Source organism: Salarias fasciatus, chromosome 7 (assembly GCF_902148845.1).
Source record: "Salarias fasciatus chromosome 7, fSalaFa1.1, whole genome shotgun sequence".
Taxonomy (NCBI): domain Eukaryota; kingdom Metazoa; phylum Chordata; class Actinopteri; order Blenniiformes; family Blenniidae; genus Salarias; species Salarias fasciatus.
This window is the reverse complement of record NC_043751.1, coordinates 22,846,230-22,869,956: the sequence shown is the minus strand read 5'-3', so window position 1 is coordinate 22,869,956 and position 23,727 is coordinate 22,846,230. Positions and strand designations below refer to the sequence as shown.

General features: G+C 39.3%; 2 protein-coding genes across 4 annotated transcripts in view; both read right to left on the bottom strand.

The window, feature by feature from the left end:
• cpne2 (copine II) overlaps window positions 1-820 on the bottom strand; it is a 46,253-nt gene extending 45,433 nt beyond the window's left edge. Inside the window, exon 1 of the mRNA XM_030097070.1 lies at window positions 713-820. The gene's annotated coding sequence lies outside the window, so the exon portion shown is untranslated. The remainder of the gene's footprint in view (window positions 1-712) is intronic.
• Window positions 821-2,433: 1,613 nt separating this feature from the next.
• The window catches only part of nlrc5 (NLR family, CARD domain containing 5), a 40,735-nt gene continuing 19,441 nt past the window's right edge, over window positions 2,434-23,727 (bottom strand). The window contains exons 20-54 of one of the 3 annotated variants that reach the window (XM_030095994.1): window positions 23,390-23,473; window positions 22,353-22,442; window positions 22,137-22,217; window positions 21,960-22,043; window positions 20,941-21,024; window positions 20,384-20,473; window positions 19,303-19,350; window positions 19,195-19,221; window positions 19,037-19,120; window positions 18,866-18,949; window positions 18,543-18,632; window positions 18,403-18,462; window positions 17,733-17,816; window positions 17,561-17,644; window positions 16,963-17,052; window positions 16,262-16,327; window positions 14,878-14,961; window positions 14,500-14,583; window positions 14,295-14,381; window positions 14,158-14,214; window positions 13,927-13,974; window positions 13,177-13,260; window positions 12,997-13,080; window positions 12,491-12,565; window positions 11,862-11,945; window positions 11,645-11,728; window positions 10,742-10,837; window positions 10,487-10,570; window positions 6,658-6,741; window positions 6,275-6,358; window positions 6,101-6,184; window positions 5,929-6,006; window positions 5,696-5,779; window positions 5,439-5,522; window positions 2,434-5,328 (exon numbers count right to left, since the gene is read on the bottom strand). In XM_030095994.1, the coding sequence (XP_029951854.1) occupies window positions 5,247-5,328; window positions 5,439-5,522; window positions 5,696-5,779; window positions 5,929-6,006; window positions 6,101-6,184; window positions 6,275-6,358; window positions 6,658-6,741; window positions 10,487-10,570; window positions 10,742-10,837; window positions 11,645-11,728; window positions 11,862-11,945; window positions 12,491-12,565; window positions 12,997-13,080; window positions 13,177-13,260; window positions 13,927-13,974; window positions 14,158-14,214; window positions 14,295-14,381; window positions 14,500-14,583; window positions 14,878-14,961; window positions 16,262-16,327; window positions 16,963-17,052; window positions 17,561-17,644; window positions 17,733-17,816; window positions 18,403-18,462; window positions 18,543-18,632; window positions 18,866-18,949; window positions 19,037-19,120; window positions 19,195-19,221; window positions 19,303-19,350; window positions 20,384-20,473; window positions 20,941-21,024; window positions 21,960-22,043; window positions 22,137-22,217; window positions 22,353-22,442; window positions 23,390-23,473 (2,761 nt within the window). In that variant the 3' untranslated portion in view covers window positions 2,434-5,246. Of the gene's footprint in view, window positions 5,329-5,438; window positions 5,523-5,695; window positions 5,780-5,928; window positions 6,007-6,100; window positions 6,185-6,274; window positions 6,359-6,657; window positions 6,742-10,486; window positions 10,571-10,741; window positions 10,838-11,644; window positions 11,729-11,861; window positions 11,946-12,490; window positions 12,566-12,996; window positions 13,081-13,176; window positions 13,261-13,926; window positions 13,975-14,157; window positions 14,215-14,294; window positions 14,382-14,499; window positions 14,584-14,877; window positions 14,962-16,261; window positions 16,328-16,962; window positions 17,053-17,560; window positions 17,645-17,732; window positions 17,817-18,402; window positions 18,463-18,542; window positions 18,633-18,865; window positions 18,950-19,036; window positions 19,121-19,194; window positions 19,222-19,302; window positions 19,351-20,383; window positions 20,474-20,940; window positions 21,025-21,959; window positions 22,044-22,136; window positions 22,218-22,352; window positions 22,443-23,389; window positions 23,474-23,727 lie in introns of those variants that run through there. The other 2 variants (XM_030095995.1, XR_003931781.1) reach the window with 2 other exon arrangements.

Here is a 23,727-nt window from a genome sequence, read left to right as displayed (position 1 = left end):
TCGCTGCTTCACAGAGCTGGTTTTCATGCTGAATGACCCTCAGGATTCGAACCCAAGTCCCTTACACACAAGGTCAAGCCTTAACCCAATGAACCTTTAAAAAAACAAACATATAAATTGACCTTTTGAAAAGATCTACTTCTCGATTACCCCCAAAAAATGACTCTGAGATCAATGAGTTGGACCTTTTTTTACACTGAAGTCCATGTTGCCTGTACTGACCCTGATGAATGTTTGACACATCCGTCACACTGCACATCCACACCTCTCTGCAGGCGAAAGAGGAGGAGGAGGAGGAGGATGAAGAGTGCCCCTCACTCAGAGGGCAGGTGGTCCTGATGCCTGCATGACAGCCGCTTCAGCAGGCTGATCACTGAACACGTCCCTCACTAACCAATCCACTGATCAGTGGCACTTTTAAACAACGCAAACAGAATTACACGTCAATTAAAATGAGCGTTTCTTCCTCCTGCGTATCTTTCTCAACAGTGCGGTTCGTTTGTGTTCAGTAAAATTCCCCATGAGCCACCCCTCATCCCTCCGTGTCAAACCCATGGTTTTGACCTCAAACTGGCACATTTATCAGGACTGACATGACGCGTCTCTCAGGGTCTTCGTTTTGTTTCCTTTATATTAACCAGAGAACAATTAAATCCACACAAACGTCCATTCTTTTTCATTTTGAGCAAAATAAAAAAAAAACCCGACTCACCTCAGAAAACGACCAACTTCTCAGCCGCTCCTCACTTGATAATTGCCTCTAATTGCTGCGCGCGGTGAGGAGAACTGTCAAGAAGGCTGACACGCAAAGCTACTTTTTTAATTTTCCTAAAGAGGAGCAGCGGAGGCAGAAGTTGGCATGTTTAAAGCCGACGGTCCGCGGAGACGCAACAGTGTGCGCGCGTCAAGCATCGCGCGCGCAGGATGGACTCCGCTCCGCGCGCCTCAGCGCCACTGACGGATGGAGGAGATGAATCAAGCCAGCACGCACACTCACACACTCACACACTCACACGACGGAGGGCTCGTTTCAAAGTAAAGGCACGTCTCGACGCTACTGTGAAGCACTTCCGTCTTTATAATTTCTCATTTTTTAATGTTAAAACTCATCCAGGATTGTTACATTTCAGTTCAGGACCACATGGAAGGACCTGGTAAAAAGACTGGCCTCAATTTTAAATTCATACAGCATTTATTTTCAGTTCAATTTAATTTGCTTAAAGCTCAAAACACCACATTCACTTGAAAACACTTTTACGGGGAATAAGTCAATACAGGAAATCCACTCCAGCAAGCAAAAGTGAAATCCTGAAATTCAGTGAGGACAAATGAAGAATATGAGTTACTTCTATTGAAAAACTGCATGTCCACCAAAAAGGTGGACTGGACCCAGTGGCAGGTCAGTTTTGGCCAAGTTCCAAAAAAATTCACCAATCTCTGCTGGTTTACACGTTTTTAAAAACTCACCCCGACAGCATGACTTTGCTTTTTTCTCAGCTTGAGTGTCCTCCCTGTGTTGTGTCTGCCTCCACTCAGGTTGCTTCGTGGTTTGCTCGGCCGGATTTGAGTCTCATGTGGGCTGGTTTTGGCTCATTAGCCTTATGTTTGACACCCCTACTGTAAAGCATTTTCTTTCTATTATCGATTAAATCACGCCACACCATCTCTACAGTATTAAGATATTCAGAATGGATAGATAAAAATAACCAAAGGTAACTTATCTGTTTCTTTTAAGAAAACTACTTAATAAGAAACAAAAATTACTGAAGGTCTTAATTTTTAGTAACGGATAGAAAAACACTAAAAAGTTCCAACATGCTGCTTTAACTCCTCTCCAATTAATTTTTTTTTTTTTAAACAACTTCTATGTGGGAGTTTCTGTTCTTTTCAGATTATATTAAGAAAGAAGTTTCACATTAAAGTCAAAAAAGTCTAAATATTCAAACACTATGATAAAATTACTTTGAATATGCAGCAATTAAGTTACCACATACAAAAAGTAGATAATAATCATATAAATATCAAAATACTGCTAGAAAATATGCTATTTAATGTTCTGTTTTACTAAATCTTGTACTGTATTGTTGGTTTTGTTGATTGATTGATTGATGATTGCAAAACTGGAAAGGAGCATTTTCACGTTGCACTTCATGTTTTAGCCACCAGAGGGAGCCAAGCGAACATAAATTAAAAATTAAAACCCGCAGCTACAGTTGTTCCCATGTGACATCTGTAAGGGCAGACACATCAAATACAGATGCTAAGTCTGTAAGTTATACATTTGCTTTCATTTGAGAAGAATCAAAGTTTGATTCAATTTGATATTAAAATTAGTGTTCTTAGAAGTCCACGCTTCATATTTTGAGTTAAACGTCAGAAAAATGCCAATTTTGTATTGAAAAATAGCACTCACAACAAAAACATTACTCCAGATCAGTGTTTGTTGCATTTATTCTCATGCAGCCTTTTTTTTTTTTCAAGCAATACAAACAACATGAATCGAAACCCGTTCAGAACACACTTTAAAACATACAGTCAAAGAAATGGCAAAACAGGATAAAGAACCACAGGACGGCTTTTTGTTTTTCACTTGGTTTCCTACTGCTCCAAATGACACTTTTAGCATAAATTGCAGAAAACATTTTACAGAAGTACTTTATGAAAAAATAAGAAAACAGTAAGAAAACTATGACAGCTGACAGATTCTACAAGCACAACTCAAGTTGAAAAAAAAAAGTAAGTACACAGTACCTCTCTCTTTAGCAAATACATTAAATACAAAAACTGTCACGCATTTCATTATTACTGTTAGTCAAATATCAAACTGTACATATTCTAAAACAATCAAATAAATAACTTAAAAGTATTTACAAACAATTGCTTAATACTTGAATTAATAACTGCGGAAATAAAGACAGAATTTGGAGTCGGAGACCACACCCTATAATAAGAGGAATTAGCTGTGAGTTTGTGGTTTGTTGTGTTTTCAGTTGCATGGCCTCTGCTGTAAACATGACAAAAAAATGACCCGTTCATTAGAGTCTACACACACATACACACACATTCATAAAGTCATTACAGGTGCATCTTAAAAACTGAAGAAATACTACTCAAGAATTATTATTCTTCCAATGCAACGACGCTCAAACATATTTTTGGACCGTTGAATGAAGTCAGAATACGTGGAGAAAACCCACACGTGCTTTTTGCATGTCTTCACTTTAAGGAGACTGATTAAAATGACTTTTTCCTTCATGTTTTTAGAGATGCACCTGTCATCCGAGTGCAAATGTTCCTGAATTCATATAAAAAAAATTCAACACAACCTCAAGCTTCACCTCGGCTTTTTTTTTTCAAAAAATATAAACACAGTGATGAAGCAAAGCTTGTGTAAAACAGTTGATACCTGATAATGAGCTTATTGAACATTCTCTGTTAAATACACCGGCAAGAAATTGTGAATTTGCAATTTTGCACCATTAAATGACCATAAAATATGATCTGATCCGCAGCTAAGCCACAATTATGAGTCCTGAACGTAATATTTCTGTCAAGCAAGGATCAATAACTCAAATCATTTGCTCACTTTTTTCACCAGAACTGGCATTTTCCTATGTATATGTCCAATAAAACCATGAAACATCATTTTTGCAAGGTAATAACTTCAACCATCAGAACTGATTTTTATGGTCTATTTGTGCAAAAAAAAATTCAGAAATTCATAATTCTGTTGTCTGAACACTTGATAAAGATCTACTTTTTACCACTTCATAATGTGTAAAGACCTTTGGACATACCTCATGTGGTTCAGTGTGAAAATGGACGTGAGCGGTTATATTTTCTACAGAAATGTGAGCTGAACACAAGCTGGTAAACACTTATCAATGAGTTAAGTTAGTGCTAAAGTCGTTCCAGTGTCAAACTTATGCAGGGCGAATTTGTAGTAACATGCTGAGCGCGGCAAAATACTTAAGAAAACTTTTGAACACTATTGAATCCTTTTTTTTTTTTTAAATGAAAAAATACATTTGACTGGTCCGTCCTCCCAGAATGTTGTATAAGTGGAAGCAGGAATGAAAAGAGTGTAACACCCTGGGAGTAAAGGATGTCAAGTTAAGTAGCAAAGAACTCACTTCCTCAAACTTCACCATGTTTATACTGTAATATAAAAATAGCAGGATACACACTCACACTCCACAGTGCATTTAGAATTACTATTTAAGACCAACAAGCATGGCTCTGGATGGTGGGAGGAAGCTTTTTCTTCACATATTGGAATTTTCTTTTTTCGGTATCGTAACAGTCACAGAGTTACGATGCTAAAAATTCTGCGTTCCAAATCGTGTCGGCAGCAACCGAACAGGAGCAGAAATGTAAAGACATTTTCGGTTCAGCAGTGCAAAAAGCCACAGAGGCTCAGAGAGAACATGCAAACTCCACACAGGATTCCCCACCAGAACAACAACAACAACAACAAAAACAAACAAACTTGTACACACCTGCTGGCAAATATTAGATATTGACTCATCCATACTTCTCAATTCACAAACTTTTATGGATTACATGGATGTAAAATTGTTCAAATTACACCATCAGTGAGCGCCGTTTTAAAAATAGACTCCCATCATCTGGCCTTCTCTTCAAGAATAGATGTTTCTGAGGAGTTAATGCTATGACTACTGTATGTATGCAAAGCTCTGTTTTTCTGATTTCTGGTCTTTTTTTTTTTAAGTTTCTACATATAAACAATTCTATATTCTGTAACGACTGCTCCACTGAGAGCTTTTCACACATATTTTATGATCTTAATTTATATTTCAATACAATCTCACTTTCAACTTTGTGTTTTAAATTAATTGTTCATAGTTTCACACCTCAAATCATTTCTTTTTAACCACAATTTCTGTCAGACATCAAACATCAACATCCACACAACACAACAATCCAACACTCAGTGTGACTTTGTATTTTTTTCACCAGTTTTCTTCTGTGAAACTGGAGCTGAATTAGTGCATAGTCAAACTTTTAAACAGTCAAAGATCAGCTGCCATCTTCTTAAAAAAAACCAAACAAACAAAAAAAAAACCAAAATTTTCCTTTAAACCAAGGTTTCAGCTCTCAGAAGTAATAAAGAGTTCATAAAGTGGTGGTTGAAGTAAAAGCTGCGGACGGCTCCGGCGGCGACTCAGTGCAGGCTGGGATGCAGCAGTGTGTTACCTCTGCCCTGTCTGGGATGATCGATCACTTTACGTGGGAGAGAAATTCAGCCTCCGGTCCTTCAGGCTCAGCATCTGAGCTTCATTTTGGGAGATTTTGTTCTTCCACAATCTGAAAGAAAGAAAAGAAAAAAAAAAAACTGAATTTGAAAGACTGAGCGCTGTGGAGATTGAGTTTTACGATCATGTGATGATCTGAATGCGAGCCCACAGAAAGTTTACCTGATGACCTGCAGAGTCGGACAGAGCTTTAAAGCTCTGACGAGCGCCTGCGCTCCAGACAAGGTCACACGGTTTGACTCCAGACTAAGAGAAAAGAACAAATGTCATGTCCCGTTATGGACTAACAATATAATCGAGACTTGTTTCCCTTCCATAAAACAACGTTAAGTTTGATACACTGGTTTTTAATACAAAATCAATGCCGTCTGTTGAAGGTGAAAGTGTTTCTGTGGACGTTCTTTTTTAATCAGACTCACTCAATCCAGGTCAGTTTGTGACAGACAGGCAGGACTTTGGCCAGCTCCAGCGCCACCTGATCATCACAGCCGTTCCATCCAAGACTGAATGGAAACAAGAAATGAGAAGAGTTCATCCGCTGTGGATAAACGTGATCAGAAATCACGGAGGCTAAACCCTCTGTCGATCCCTGTGTGCAGTTTGCATATCTACGAGCTTCAGTGTGTGTATGACTCTGAAAACAAAAGCTTACCCAACAAACTGTATGAGAGGACAATGAGCCAGACTGGCTGTGACGGCACACAGCTCACATGTACCAACAGAGGTCAGACTGAAGGGTCGAACCAGAGAGAAAAAACCGGCAGTGAATTAAATCATCCGGCTGGACAGTGAGTGTGAAGCTAAGAGGAATAAATGAGTCTTACTGAATCTTGCTGAGGTTCTTCAGGCACATTATTGCTTTGGAGAGGCGGGCAACTCCCTGAGAGCCAATAGGATTCTCTGAAATGCTAAAACAAGAGGGAGACGTCCGTGAATAACACAAATATTGCAGTATTTTGAGTCACAGATGACAATGTGAGAATGTGTGTCGGACTCACTCCAACACAGAGAGGCGAGTCAGAGCAGGCAGGACGACGGCCATCCGGGCAGCAGAGAGAACCCCGAGAGCGTTCCTCGACAGACTGCAGGGAAGAAACAAGCAAGTCAAAACATTTACAATACTTTATTTATGCTTTTCAGGAAAAAAACTCAGCAATTTTTTCAGATACAAAGAGTGTTAACTGGACCAAAAGCTTATCAATCCCATAACAGCCTGATCTCTTTTGACTCTTCTCTGCTCACACATCAAAGACGGATGCATTAATGTCATTAATCGGAATTGACTTCCTCTCACACACACTTGGACATGAGTACAGTTAAATAAGAATAAAAGAACAGATATGTAACTCATTGCACTGTAAACATGTAATTGTTTTCTCACTTGAGCTCTTGCAGGTGGTCGCAGCTCTGCAAAGCGTCCAGCAGTTTCTCTCCTGACTGGTCACTGATCAGGTTCTCTGACAGGCTGAACAGCAAACACACCAAAAATCACCACAAATACATTAAAAAAAAAAACAAAACTCATGGCTGTTCAAAAACACAATCTGAGAGACAACCCAGCCCAAAATGGATTAAACTGAAACCACTCATGAAAAGTACCTAACCGCAATACTCTGAGAACTTTACAGAGTATCCTCCCCCCTCTGTCTTTCACAATGGTTCAGTCCAACTGAGGGAACTGAGGGAAAGACCCAGATGTCTTCACTGACTTGTCCAACATCTTTCAAAAGCAACAAAATAATATCATTAAAAAAAAAGCTATATGTTGTAACCAGACAGAATTTTATTGTCTTCTATGAGGACACAGCACCCACAACACTCAGCCTCCAAAAAGCATTCACTGTTTTTATTCTTTTATCATTTTCCATGCACTTCAGATTTATTACCAATTAAACAGAAGACTAGTTTTCAAAAATTGTTAAAAAGTATTTAAAAAATGGAGAATTATATCACATATTATAGATTTATATTATCATTACACTTTGCAGCATCAATGCCGCTCACTGAATGACAACAAATATTCACTATTCAAACATAAACGCAACACTTTTTTCTTATTTTCATGAGGTGAACTCAAAGATCTGAGGCTTTATGGACTCAAAAGGTATATTTCTCTCAAACATTGTCCACGATTTCAGCTGAATCTGTGTGAATGAGCACGTCTCCTTTGTTGAGATGATCTATTCCCCTCACAGGTGAGGCAGATCAAGACGCTGATTAGACAGCAGGTGTGTCTTATTAGGCTGACCACAATGAAAGGACACAATAAAAAAAGGTCAGTCAGTATCTGTGTGGCCATCATACCTCATGTAGTATAACACACAGAGTTCATCAGGCTGTTGATCGTGGCTTTGAGAAATAATTTGACTTGAAATCACAAGAGAGGCTCAAACGAAAAGTGTTGTGTTTTTATTGCGTGCATGTTTAAGCAATGAAGTGAACTGAAATAATCAAGAGATTCAGTCATTGAGTAATTGACATTCAAATCATCCTTGGCAATTGAGGTAAAACATATTTTAAAAGACATTTAAAATGTACATACCTGTTACTGCTTTATGTTCCTGTTCTGAAGGTTACCAGTATTACTTGAATTATTGCATCAAAATAGACTGAGTTATAAAATAGCTCTATTTTTGTTTCAATGCTTAAATGTAAGTTTTTTCATGCTCTTCAGAAAAAAAAAACGGTTCATTTTTCCCCCTGAAATGGAATGTGTTTCTTTCTCATGTGAGTTTCTTGAAAAAATTTGAAATAAATAGAATCACTTTAACAAAGTCTTACATTTTTGATCATGTTCATTATGTTTAAATTGATTGATTTTTAAAAATAATATTTTATAAGATGAATCCTGAATCGTTGTTGAAAGCTTATGCATGTCTGTCATAATTTCCCCACTAGATGGCACCAACCTACTGAGGTTTACACTGTGCTCACTTCCAATGGTCTCCCTCCAAATGTTTCTCAGTGACTCAATCAAATCTTGCCATTTGAAATGTGGTCTGGGGACATTGATTCATGTGTGATTAGATTATTAACAGCTTCTCACTTTACCACTGAACACTGTCAGAAAGTGAAAAGCCAAGACTATTCCTCTTTGGCGCCACCTATGGCAACAAGCCCTCACTGCAGCTATTTTTAGACTCCAGACAGTTGGCATGACTTTTGGATTAGCTCCTCTTTTCCTCTCTGGCAAATCCACCACAACTTTCAGTTTGTAGTCCTGCCAATGCAAGAGTTCGCGTCACCAAACCGACTGTGTGTTACTTGAATTAGAACTACTCCCAGACTCATTAATGAAATGGGCATCGTAGAGATTGTATTTCTCTGTGAGTACACGGCGTGCCTGTTCTCAACATTCAACCCGGGCACCAAAAAATAATCATGGCAGCCGAAGAAGTCATGAATGGGAATTAAATAAATGACACTGCGATACAGAATTCCAAACATCTCAACAAATCTGGATTAAAATCCTCATAGCAAGTGTGGATGTGACTAAAACATGTTTAAATAATGTAAATATAACGGAAACAGCATTCGTCGGATTAAAACTACAGCTCAGTATCGCACGAGCTGCAGTGGCACAAGATAGTTTGAGGTTGAGCCACATTACGAGAAGGACGAAGCTGCTGCCAAAAGGCAACAGCTGTGGTCATAAAGACGAGGACCGGGGTCTCCAGTAAAACGACTGGTATGTTCCCGACGGCTTTCACTTCATGTGAGTAATAACTGCAGGCCGAGAAGATCACTTTTTTAAGGTACGACTTCATTACACCCCTGAAAGCTTTACAGGAACAATAAAACTGTTAGAGCTGAAACATATTTCTAAAGCTACATCCTTATCTCTGACCAAATGGTAGAAAATACATTTAAAAAATCCCTTATATTTCACCATTTTTGGTAAGATTTATCCAAATTGCTAACAATCTCCCACAAAGACAGCCTAGTTATCAGTTTTAATATTAATTAATATGATAAATAATACAATACAAATAAATACAAAAATAAATTGATTGATTGATTGATGGATTGAATATTACATTAATATTTAGTACTACTGTTAGACTATATGATGTGGGGGAAAAAGGACACCATATATGAGTCACTGAACTTATTGTGCATGTTTAAAAATACATGCGTTCACTTTCACCAGTTTTTTTCAGGACAGTTGAAGCACATTTCCCATATTTCAAAGATAAAAACATTTTAACCTGGAATGAGAGGAACTTATTTAGAGTAAAAAAGGCTAAAATTACATGTTGTTTAAGGTATTTAACAAATATTATAAAAATAACAATTTTACTACAACAATGTTACTATCTTCCAGTGTTTCCTTGAATTTACCGTTTCAGTTTGAAATAAAACATACAAGAGAAGCACAAGTTACCGAATGTTAAGAGGAAGAGTTAAGAGGAGCATCTTATTCATAGCAGATCAACCTCAAAACATCCTTATGTTACGGTACTTAATCTAAAGCTGAGTGAAGGCAGAGAAAAAGTTGTATCTGCGGGATGCTTCCTCCATGAACATTTGTGACTTTCCATCACTGGAGCTGTGATTGTGGATCGGTGTGTGAGTGTGACAGTGATGAGCGGTTGACCCTGTACAGCTGGTGAAGATGGATGCGTCTGAAATGTTTCACATCGTTACACTCCTGAACTTCACCCCTGGAGCAAATAATTAAAGGTGGATCGGTTTTCATGTTGCTGCAACAAATAACAGATGCTAATGGGAACAATAGGTCAGTATTGTGTGAAGCTGTGGCAGCCCCAGAGTAACTCTACCCTGTCCAGAGGGATTTTAATCAAAGCCATGTAGTGTTGCAGCTCTTGGAGACTCTGTTTAGCAATATTTGGTGCAACTATAATCAATTGTTGCAATTTTTCTTGAAGAAATGACCAAAGCTACTTGTCTCAGACAGTAATATTCTGGAAAAAAAAATGCTTTGACAAAATTATATTTAAAAAAATAAGCTCAGTTTTAGGTTTGTCTGTGGATTATTGATTTTTTTTAAAACTCTGATGAGTTCAATTTTATAGTTCTAGTAGAACGCGTTTACAGTTCCTCTGTGTACAATGTTAAATAAATTCAGTGACATTCAGCCTCCATTTTGTTTTGTCTTCAGCTCTTATACACACTGACGTAAAGAGACCAGATGTAAGATGTAAGAAAAGCCCACATTAAGACGAGACGGCAATCCCAGAGGGACCTACATGATCTTCCTGAGCTCTTTCCACAGTGGAAGGAGCCTGATCAGCTGCTGTACTCCTGCATCGGAAATCTTCCAACCATCCAATCTGAGAGAGAGAGAGAGAGAGAGAGAGAGGGAGAGAGAGAGAGAGAGAGAGAGAGAGGGAGAGAGAGAGAGAGAGAGAGAGAGGGAGAGAGCACATGCAAAGCAGCTGATCAACTTTTCCCAGCATTTGCTTATGTGTGAAATACACCTTGTCCTCATCAACAAAACTCACTCCATCTCCTTGATCTGTGTGAGCTCTTCCATGGCAGCCAGGAGATCCAGGCCAGTCCCGGCGTCTGAGTGTCCATCTGTGGCGATTTTATTCAGCCTAATACACAAACACACACACATTCCACATACAATGACATTTATCGCTTAACCACAAAATTAGAGCATGAATGGTCACTTGGGGACTCGAGCAGGGGCGGCGGACATCCTGTAGGTGACTTTCAGGGCAAATAAGATTAGTTAAGCTCAATCAAAAGACGCCTCATGTGATAAGGATGGATATCAACGCTAATAGGATATGTATTTCAATACTCTATAAACAACACTGACATTTTCTCTCTGTGTTCCAACCTTGCACATCATCACTTACGGCTTATCGCTGTGTCAAAACAGGGAAGGAAGAGTGGTAATATTCCCCCTCAGGGATGTTTGGGAGTGGGGGGGGGGGGTATAAGACGATCAGACCCTACTAATTCATGGCGGGGGTTTATGTGGGCCCGATGACACGCCGGCATGACGAGCAGCAGCAACAGCGGCTGCAACGTGAGCGGCGCGGCGGCCGCTCTGGCTCCCGCAGCGTGAGCCAACGCATGGCGTCGTAAATAGGCCGGATTGTTAGAGTGGTGCAGGGCATGCGTGTGTGTGTGTATGTGTGTGAGTGAAGTGTGTCAGTGTGGCGCTTGCGGAAAAAAAAGCAAACACGTCTGCCTGGAATAGTTTTACTGGCTAATGTCCGTGTAAATAAACGCTGAGGGCTGCAAACAATTTTCTTAACCTTCAAAAAGTATCTCAGTGAGGTCAAGCTCCGGATGACGAACGTTTCTTTGCATTTAAAAATGTGCCAGTGAATTCTTACAAGCTTGTCTGATTGAACAGGTTAAAGCAATAAGACTCTTGGGTTTCTTACTTGAGAGAGCGTAAAGAGCCGATGCTCCTCAGTGTTCGAGGCAGACACGTCCTGCCCTCTGCACTCATCTCCACCAAGTCCAGACTTCGGATGCACAAACACACACAAACACACACACACACACACACACACAGATAATGAACTGACATTTTCATGCACATGCTTATCACCTGAAAGAATTTGAATTTGAACATGAATTTGTGCGTGCACGTCTCACCAAAGCTCTTCCAGGCCGACGCACTGTCCCAGCGCCTCGATGAGCCGCAGCTCTGCAGACGAGGACCACCTGCAATGGGACAGGCTACGAGGAGGAAAAGAAAACAGCAATTTATGCGATGCATCTGAGAAAAAGGAGCGAGAGCAGATATGTGTAATGGAACGAAGCACAAGACAGGAGGAAGAACTGGAGGAGACAGTGTCAGGGATGTGCAAGTTTTAGTCAAAGTCAGATCAGGGGCAGGAGGGACCAATCGGCTCAGTCTAAAACAAGGTAAACTCTGTCAGAATCAATCAAAATCACATGCAAATCGCTCTCTTGAACATTGTGAACTAAACACAGTGGCAGTAGCTCGGCAGGCTAATTCATAGAGAAACTTAAAAAAGACTTGAAGTTTAGATCGGTTGACCTCATAACCCCATTTTGGGTGCTTTGAACTGACAGTCACCCTCGATTAACCAAAAAAGGCCTGGTGGTCATATTAAAAAAGGAAGAAGAACAAGGTTCACTTCCTGACATCAGCCAGCAGCAGAAAAAGGTTTTTTTCAGTCAGAACATTTCATACTCTGAAGCCACGCCCCTAACAGCCATCCCAATAGTCTCTATTACACCAACATGTACATGCTTACTTGAGTGATTGCAGGCGAGGAAACAGTCGAGTCAGACTCTGAGCTGCAGTGTCAGTGATTTTATGACCCGACAGGCTGAGAAGAGGAAGAGAGAAGGACAGATTTGTCTCAGTAATTCAACAAATGTTGGTAATTGAAAAGAAAGCAACAGGCCAACGGAATCCAAAGGCTTAATCGTGCCGAATAATGAGATCATAAAACCATGGAATTGTTCTGTTTAAACTGTGGAACCAATCTCAGATGAGGGCAACATTTCAAGGGTGTGAAATCAGAGTCCGGGCAGGACTGCAGCGACAAGGCATCCAGTGGATGAAAACCAATCATCAATAAAGTCACAAAAATGACCTAGAAACTATTATCGTTGCTTATTTTGAGTGTTTGAATGGATGCAGATTGCAGGAAACCCTGTGAGAGCCTCTCAGCCAAAAACAACAATGTAGAAAACAAGAGTAAAACTCACGTTGCTGGATGTTGGGGAAGAAAAAGAAATTAATTAAGTGTCTAACCTGATGGTTGTGAGATTTGGCAACAATGGGAGAAAAGAGCAAAGAAACTCAGTTCCCTTCTCACCCAGCCTGCTGTGGGAAAAACTGAAAATGAAATAAAATAAAATAAAAAGATATTAACAAACTGTGAATATATTTGGCATGCATATTGAATTCATAAATGAAGCAAAGAATACAAACTCCAGCTCTGTGAGGAAAGCACAGCTCTGGATGATCCTCCACAGCGAATCCTGATGATCACCGTCCACTGCACAGTGCACCAGGCTGCGGGAGAAGAGACGGTACAACCAGAATTACTCCATTCATCATCACTGTCATTGAAGTGTCTACTCGACATGAGAAGTTCTATCAAGAAATGACAAAAATCGATCACATAAAATATAAACTAGGCATAGAAAGTGGGGAACTGTGCATTTAATACACGGAAAAGTAACACATAAAAACGAAATTCAACACGAAGGTAACAAAGAGTGATGAGAGCTGCGTCACATGTGAAGTAAGGAAACAGAACAGTATTTTAGTAAAATTACACATTTAGCAAATAGACAAAATACCTGTAATAATTACATTTTTGGTGAATTTCTACACTTGGGTGAAATAAACATAAATATATGAGTAATAGACAAATAAAATAAACCCAGTCAGCTGAAAAACCTGGTTAAAAAGGTTGGTAGCCGAGGTTTGCTTTCAAATATGACGACTCCACAGTTATGCATAAAATGTATTTCAACATAGACTTTTGAAAAGAAGCAGAAGAGCATGTGATCATTAGAAATTGTTGTACTGCAACAGCCATTGAAATAAAATGAAAAATGGCAATGTCAAATCGCAGTCAAGTCGCAGGCAGACGCCATGTCAACAGATGAACTGCACTTCATCATGTTTACCTTTCCATCTCCATTTCCAATAAATTCGTGTCTGAGAACGTACCTAATTTTCCTTGCGATCATCGTTTGAGCTGGATCTGAAGAGTCACCACTGAAAACCACAGAAACGAAGGAAATAGGTCGGATTGCTTGTGTGCAACTCAACATGTGACATGTGAGCTTTCATTACTGGGATATATTCAGCTTTTTTTGTGTTTTGTACTGTGTGTGACTGGTGAACCAAAACAAATTTAACACTACGGTTGTTAAAGTCAAGAAGTTTAAAGCTTATTACCAGACTGAAGTCAGTTCAGTGGACTTCAGAGACAGGCGTAAGGTGCTCTGTTGAATCCTGCAAAGCAAACATAGCCAGGGTTATTCTCTGAACGTGTGCACGCGCATTTGGTTTTTACATTCGTTTGCATGCCGCACCCGATGGTTTGGACGTTGCCGTTGAGCTCCAGACAGCGACACAGCAGATGAACGGCGTTCTCCGCTCTCATCCAACACTCCTCAATACTATCAGGAAGAACAGAGAGACACAAGTCAGTTATTCACCCATCAGCTGTTTATCCCGTCAGAGAAACTGGTTCTCCCTCCACAGGCTGAGAGCAAATTGTAAAAACATTCTTCTCACCTGATCGTGTACTCCGTCTCTCGGGCTTTCAACAGCTTCATCAACTCCTCGATCCACTCCAACCTCAGTGAATTGTTCCTCAACCTGTGGATCAGCCAGACAGTGTCAGATAGTTTTCATTTCATACAGAAAGTTTTGATTATTTCTTATTTATGTTTGATTAGAAACTATGATTTAAAATAATATAAGGAATAGATGTATGTTTATAAGCTCTAACAGAAATGCAATAATACATTAGTAGGATGGATTTTCATAAAATAGCACAAGATATCTTAAAAATGGCAGCGTTTTCATATTTAAATCACGTCTTAATTATAAGTTACGTCAGTCTTTTTGACATGATTTGTTGTGAATGATTAGAAGTGGAGTTGTACGTACTCCAGTTTATCCAAAGTGGGACAGGTGGAGACGATCTCAGATAATCTGACCAGATGCTCTCGCTCCAAACTGCTTTCTCTGACCCTGGCAGAAAGGGGACAAGGTGGAGAAATCATTTACATATGTGAAATGCAACCATTTATATTGCATCATGAAGGTAATGCTCTGCTTTTTCAGCAACATGCACAACAAATCACAAATGAACTAAAGCGATCCCAGGACTACAGGATGAAAACAGGACTAAAAGCAGAGGGCAGGCAGGTACATTTTCTCTCCAAATGTACATCTCTCTGGAGGTCATAGCTTGAAACCACACCACAATTTGGACTTTATTAACTTTCAAACTTCCTCTGAAACCCGTTGCCACCTCCCCTCTTGGTTCCTCACGTCACTCAATCCCGGTTCCTTGTTTAGAGAATTCTGTATCTGCTGACTGCACGAGGTGTGGACAGTCCGGGAATTCACCAGATCCTCCGTCAACACCAGCTGACAAACGCCTGATGACAATCCCTGACTGGCCGACTGACTTCACACCGAATGAAGACGTAAAGAGCGAACAAAGTATAGAAAGCTGACAATATGAAGCCCCTTCTGAAGAAGAGCAACGTTCTTAATAACTACCTGTATCCAACTTACTGTTTTTAAGTAAAGTTTTAGAAAGACTGGTTTTTAAGTCTAGTTTTAGGCTGAACCACAGTACAGAGACGGCCCTTTTAGAAGTTTTAAATGACATCAGGCGGAATATGGATTATAAAAAACTCAGTGTTGGGTCTACTGGACCCGAGTGCTGCTTTGGATACAGTAGACCATCACATTTTAATAAATAGACTGAGACACCTGGTCGGCCTCCCTGGTACTGTTCTTAACTGGTTCAGTTCTTATCTCACAGATCGATGTTCTTATGTAAGTCTGGATACATGTTCCTCAGGAACCTATGAAATTAGCTGTGGGGTTCCCCAAGGCTCAATTTTCGGTCCCATCCTTTTTAACCTGTACATGCTTCGTCTGGGGGAAGGCATCAGATTTCATAGCTATGCTGATGAAACTCAGCTGTACATCGCCGTCCTGATGACTCAAGGCCAACAGAAACCCTTTTTAACTGTATTTCAGACATCAAGTCAAGGGTGGCAGTGAGTTTCCTGCAGCTCAACCAGGACAAAACTGAGGTTTTAGTTCTCAGTCCCAAAGGCCAGAGAAAGCTGAATTCTATCCCTCATATTCAAAATATAACGAAGATTGGTTTTTATCATCTCAAGAATATAACCAGAGTCCACCAGTTTGAAGTCACAGCATTGGCTCCTCATGTAATATTGTAAAAAAAAACACACAATTTTTAAATGTCTCAACTGGGTTTAATCTTAAAGTAAAGGTAGTCTAATCTTACCTCAGAGTTTTTTCACCGCTTCCAGTTTGGCTGAACCAGATCAGGCACCTTTCATCTGCTTTCAAACTAGTTAGTGGGAATAAAACCTCATTAACCCTGTGTAAAAAGCATTGAAAAATCACAATACAAAGTTCCATCCATCTTCTATATGACTTTATCTAATGCAGCATCCTGGATCAATGGAGCCTTTAAGTTACAGGCTGTTTTAGTTTAAAATGAACAAATTTGTAATCCACCACAGAGCAAACGAAAAGATACAAACACAAACAGGCAATTTGGGGTCGACAGATGCATATTTTTGTGTTGCGCAAGAAAACCAGAGATCTCAGTCTAAGGGTCTTTTTGTGCTCTGATGTTGGTACAAAACACATTTATGTCCCATTTAAAATTAAAATATGCTGAACAAGTATCAAATGGGATAAATGTCTCAATGAATATCTGTGAAAAAATGTGCAACTCACTATTATAAGTATCACTGTTGTATTATAGAATGTAGTATTTGAGGAAAAAAATGCAGAAATATGACTGTCTCAAAGGAATGGGCATACATTTGAAAAGATGTATTCGTGAAACATATTTTCAAGCAAACTATATTAATCAGGCAAACTGACTGGAAGGAAAAGATGGTTCCACGATTCCATTTTTAAATTCTGCAATTTTATATATATTTCTTTCTTCATCTTTGTCAAGTCATGTCTTACCTGACTTCTACCCCTGAGACATTTGAACATGCACACAGTGTCCACGCCACATGCAACAGTCCCTGCTGAGTCAGCCTGTTGTTACTGAGACTGCAGAAAAAAAGAAGTATTGAAAAAAAGGAAGGTGTTAGTTTATATGTATATGTGTATATATATATATATATATATATATATATATATATATATATATATATATATATATATATATATATATATATACATACATATATATATACAACCATGCAAGTCATACTTGAACATTTGAATGTGCCAAGTGACATTTTATTCCTTTCTCTAAGATCCTGCATAAAGCACACAAAATCCCACACAAATGCATTTGCACTTTCACTTTGAATGTGTTTTGCATCTGAGAATAATTCCATGAGTGGCACCACACACAGGTAAGAGTATTCAAATGAGGGTTTTGTGTGCATTATACTCTGTTTACATGAGACTAATGCAACGGAAACTGGATCGTTTCCACTGGATCAAAAAAAAAAAAAAAAAAAGCACCACAGTTTTTACTGAGCAGCTCAGTGTAGCATCAGCAACTTCAAATAGAACAACAAAAACAAAGCTGTTCTTCTTCAGCTCTTACTTGGCATAGTGGCTGATTTTCAGCTCTGGTAGAGAATCAACCAAAATCTTCACTCCTTCATCTCCCAGTTCATTACCCGTTAAACTGCAAGTACAAGATGAAAATATGAATATGTGCTTCAGTGTTCACCATCATGACGGTGTGTATGAGGGTGTGTTAGTGTGGCTCATACTCCAGATATGACAGTCCGGGTCCCTTCTTCAGAATATCAAGCAGTCGCTTCAAGTCATCAAGATTCAGGATGAAATGAGTGAACCTGTGAAGAAACAGACCAGAAAAGCTAAATTAACTGGAATGTGTTCACCCTTTTTTTAAAAAAAAAATCTGATTTCATCTCAAATGGGCTGGACCAGTAAAATAACGGCATAACTACCTTTGAAATTTACCTGTTAAGTTTTTCTTTATTAAAAAAAATCCCGAAAAAATTAATGCATAAAAATGTTTTTTTCTGATGCTTTCTGGTGTAAAATACAAAGAAAATCCAAAATACATCTTTAGTAACCCTTGCATTTGGCAGCTAGAGTTCACAGCAACATCACCAATATATCAGCTTGGGTGTCAATGTTGTGTTTTATCTGCTGCTCTGAAGAAAACTGCAAAAAAGTTGCTGCATTTTCTGTATGAAAAGACACATTCACTTAATTTCTTATTCAATGTACTGAACAACACCTTTTTTCCCCCTAACCTTTCTGGGCGGATCATTCTCTACAGTACTAACACATCAATGACATGCTCCATCTGAGGTTTCTCCCCAACACCGGTCACTTCAATGCTTCAGCAGAAATAAAGTTAGAATAATAAATGCTTGATTATTTTTCTTAATTTACAGTTGGATGACATACCTGCAGCTCACTTCTTCTGCTTTAACTTGATCAAAACTGATGAAAGCTTCATCTCGTAGACTGCAAAATGGCAAAATCAGTCAAACAGGCTTGAAAAGCTGCAGGTGTTTGAGTGAAATGTGGTGTGGCGTGGCGTTTACCTGATGTCCACCGCCGTGACATTTTGATTGTGGGTCAAGCAGTCGATTAAAACCAGAGCGTCAGCTGTGGATGTGATGCTCTGACTCACACTGTGAGAGAAACAGAAGAGAAATGATTCAAATCTAGGATGCTAGTCATGAAAAAGAGACACACTTGTTGTGAAGAAAAATTTGTATTATAAAAATATATTGTGTTAAGAACCAATCATATACTTCCATTATTCATAAACAAACTACAATTAGTGCATGATTTCTAAACAGAACATCATGATCGCTTTTAAAAAGAAAACAGGGTTTGCATATCCAAAAACAACACTTCTTACTTGAGTTTTCGCAGCGACTTTGTTTTTGACAGCACTTTGATTAAGGACTTTATGGCCTCGCTTGACAGGGAGCAGCAAATAAACCTGACACAACACATGAGTAAGTGAATTTTCACGTCTTTCTTCATGGTATTATAGAATAAAGTGTGAATACGCAGCATTTCAGCTCACTCGAACTGTACAGGGGACTGGCACTGGGTCAGTTTACTGCACACTGTGGTTATATCAGCCGGTGGGAGAACACTGCGGTTCATTCTGCAAAATACAGAGAAATTAAGCTCCAAGCGTGCAGACTGTGTATTACTTTGTTCTGCGTCAGCATGCTATACCTGAACGTCTTCAGCTGTTGTCTCGCACTGAAAAACAAAGGTGCAGGACAAATTTATTTACTTGCAAATAAAAATGTAGATTCAGTGACGTATTTAAATGTGTATTACCTTCTGTCCGAGCAGAACTTGAGAATCACCTGATCTTTGCCTCCATCACTGTGAAACCATTGTGAAAAACATGTTAAAGTATGGATCAGTAAATATAGCATTAAATAGAAAATAATAATGAGAACTGTAAATCTAAGTCTTTGTTTTACAAAGAATTAATACATTTACAAGTTCTTGTTTTTTGGCCTATCCTTTCACGAAATATGACAAAGCTATAATCACTGGTAGTATGAGTCTTAACAGAAATGGAATCAGTCAGTTAAGTAAAAAGTGGCGAGAGCATTAGGGGATTAATATTAGGAGGAGAAGTATCTTGTGCTACATCCTGAACTTGACTGGGAGCCATTCGGCTTGAGAGAGGGAGGAGTTCGAGATGCTGCCAGGACTTCTGCACATACTGGAGTCGGTCCAGGACTCTGCTGAGCTCATGGACTCTAGTTCAGCCGTCTTTTTCGGGAGGTGATGAAGGCTCGCACAATCAGAGCAACACAGTCCAAGTCTTACGAGGGTTAAAAAAGTTCACACAGTGGAAATTTATCCTTATCCTAATTTCTTTTTCTGCTACTGAATGGAACGGCAAAATAAAAAATAAAACTAAAAGATTCATTGCAATGCAAGGGACTTTAAAATTGAGCTTATGAACTTATCTCCACCACTATATTTTTATTCCCATCAAACAAATCAACACACCTCACAGGTGAGATGGACAGTAAATACAAAGTAATGGTACCAAAAATTAGTGCAATTTATACAATCAATGCAACAAATCAGACCCCATATGATTTAAAAGCATTATTCTTCTTCTTCTTCTTCTTCTTCTTCTTCTTCTTATTATTATTATTATTATCATTTAATGGAAAATTCATAATAAATTCATTATAATCCACATACATCCCACAAAGCTGAATTTTTTCGAATTGTCTCACATTACAGAAAATTACAGAAAACACTAGCATATTCACACAGATATATGAGATACTGACTGAACAGCAGCCGAGCATTTCCTGCGTGCTTCAGGTGGTAAAACAGGAGCTCTTCATTTACTTTTCGGGGCTAATTCAAAACTGAAAGCAAGCAGTACCTGATGAGGGTTTGTGTTAAGTTGTCACTGGAGCACAAAGCAGCAGCCAGCATCGCCACTCCCTCCATATTGATTCCATTGTTGCCTGCACTGGAAAAAAAATAAATACAGTAATAATTAGACAGAAGGAAGCCAGTGATGCTGTTAAGGACGAATGCCCGCGGGTAAAACGTCAAAGCTGGCAACTTTCACTTTGGAAACCTGATTGGCAGGAAAATCTCAATAGTGGTTTTGACAACTTTCTTTCTTTGTCTGGCAACACAAAGCATCGTAAGATCATAAACAGACAATGCAGGTACAAACACAGCTCATTATAACATACAGTCACCAGTTAGGCTTTAAAATTGTTTCTGTAACTCCACCCTGAGTGTGTCAATCATGGACTTCCTCACTGGGGCTCCACAGGGCAATGGGTTGGGCCCTCTGCTCTTCACATTATTCACATCCACAACTAAAACTCCAATTAAATATGCAGACGACACCTGAGTCATCGTCATTGTACCAAATAAAGATTCTAATAATTCTAATTAGACACCACTGCTGTGTGTGAAGCTTACTTTATTTCTTGGATTTTGTTGAGATGAGGTAAAACGTCCAACAACTTCTGCAGACCTCTGATGCCTAAAGAGTTACTGGACACACTGACAACAAACAAAGAAGGATTTACCGCCAGAAACAAGTTTAAAAGAAACAAAGAAATTAGATAAAGACTCAGAATGTCATAGTGTGTGTCTTTATTTACTTGGACATATGGTTAAAGGTGCATTAAGGAGTTTTACAACCTTAAAAATACTTATTTTCCACCATAAATATGTTACACATTTTTAATGATGTGTACAATGTGCCCTGACATATTCATTACAAGCACCTCTAACAGCGCTAAATTGTCACTTAAAAGTTGCAGTGCCGGTCCGGCACCAGCATTTTTTTTGGGGAGAATTTGAAAGGAATGACGTAATGCGCGCTCCGGCTCCTTAAGTTTCGTCTTGTCCACCATTACTCCGCCAGATGCTTAGTGAGCAACAACTGAGCAGGATCTTCCAGAAAGTGAGAAAAGACTGGCTTCTAGCACTGCCACAGCTCCAGCACAGACTCCACCAGGTAAAAGAAACTTAAATTTTACCTGAGCGCTTCTAAACGAGCGAGGAAGGAGTTCCTCTCCTCCGTGCACGCGAGCCACAGGCACGAGTTTTTCACTAAGCTGCATTACGCCCAAGGCCTGCAGGGGGTGCTGTTTCGCATAAAACGTGCAAACTCCTTAATGCACCTTTAAACAAACTCTCAGTAGGGTTTTTTCATACATTTTTTTGCAGTAACATACTGTCCAATCAAGGATTATTTCTTTGGTCACTATGAAGAGATGAAAGAGGCAGATGTGGCTCCTGAGCCGCAGGTTGAAGACTCCCGGTATAGAGCAACCGATTTTAATTCAAAGAGGAATTTCTTTCACTCGTGAAAAGTGTCTCATTGAAAAGCATGTTCTCACTTCTGTTGCAGTAGCTAAATGTGTTTTTTATGTGTCGTTCTTTCTGATCATGCCAGCATCCTTAAGGTTTTTGTGTTTTGTAAGTCTTACTCGAGCACAGTGAGATCAGAAGAACTTCCCAAACTGCTCCACAATCGTTCCAGCTGAGCAGGTACCAGTTTACAGGAACTCACACTGAAGGCGGCAACAGATTTATGATCATGAATATGAACATCTACTACAACAAATATTTTCAATTGTGTTATTATGGTTTTCTTATTTACATACCAGAGGACTTTAGGTCTTTGTTGAGTAGGTTTTTCTGTCTCATCATTGAATACTATGGATACCTGAACAGGATGCTTCAGCCTGAAACATCAAGAAAGATCCATTTTAACACAAAAAATGACTAAACAATGAAGATAAACATTGGAAAATGTGACTAAGAATAAGGATGTGTTTGTTGGCAGAGTACAGGGGCAGCGTGTAATGCTGCATTTGTACCTGATGTGAAGCTCCAAGACAGACGGACAAACAGTCAGCAGAGCAGTGAGAAGGAGCAAACTCTTCACTGAGGAGCAGCTCTCATTCAGTCTGAGAAAAGACAGTGAAGACTGAGAAACGCTGCCAGTCACCGTTAAAAAAAAAAGTATTTCAAGAGAGCTTTTTTTTAAAATCCGGGCTATAAGCAAGGTTCAATTTGGTGGGGTGAGAATGTAAATCAAATAAGTCTATACGATTACAATAAGAATAAAAATATAAAGGATCAATAATTTCTATATCTATTAAAGGTGCTGTAGGCAGGATTCCGCATCTCCGCCATCTTGCTTAGGGTTACCTAAGCAGGATGGCGATTTGACCCATCTAAGATGGCCATTTCAAACCCAACACAGCCAATCCTGTCCTGTTTTCTCTGACATCAAGCCCTTACGCAAGTTAAGCCCCTCCCACAAGAACGTGTAACGAACACCCCTCGACCAAACACGGTTAGAGCCTCATGGGCTCTTCTGATTGGTCAAAGATACCTGGAGCTGTCGAGATTCCTTTTCAGCTCAGAACAGAGACAGATGGAAACGCTGCGCCCTCGCGGTAGTGCAATTATGCTACACTCCTAAAGGATTATCAATGGATACTCTAACATTTAATCCAAAGAAAACATAGAAAAATTAGCACTGACTAGCAAAATCCTGCCTACAGCACCTTTAAGTAAGAAGTCTAGACTGACGTTAATGAAGTACATCCAACTTCATGCTGCTGCAGAATTAATATACAAGTATGATACGATGACTTGCAATGTGAAAGTCTTAAAAAAAGTCTCTGAATGTAAAGATAATAATAAATTCTAATTCATAAAATGAGGAAATTGAAAATAACTAGAATTTTCCACTGGATGTGTGTGGGGAGTGAAAGTTCAGCATAATGCTCCCTCCCTGACTTAGTTAGACGAGGGAAATACATGGAGGCCCCCAGGAAATGTCACCCTGCAGACAGAAGTGGAACAGAGCTGCACATAACGAGAGTTTGGATTCACCCAGTCTTACATCATCTTATCGGTGATGTTGATCTTTGACAAGTTCTCAGTCAGCGTCTTTAAAATGGTCTCGTTCCAGTGGCCTCCAGAGAGACTGGGGTAAAAACACAACAGAGTCAAACATGCACAGAGATGAACACAGCTTTATGAAAAGTATATTTGGACAGGCCTCGTGTTAAGTGGTTAATGAACAAACAACGATAGCATGTTGACAGTGTGGAGAACAAGTTTGTCTGGCGTCACACATTATATTTGGTTAACATGGGCGAACATGTAATGTGGCGCGGTTCATCCCTGATCTCTCTCTCTGTAGAAGTTGTCAGGTTTACCGGTGCTCAGGAGGAGTTC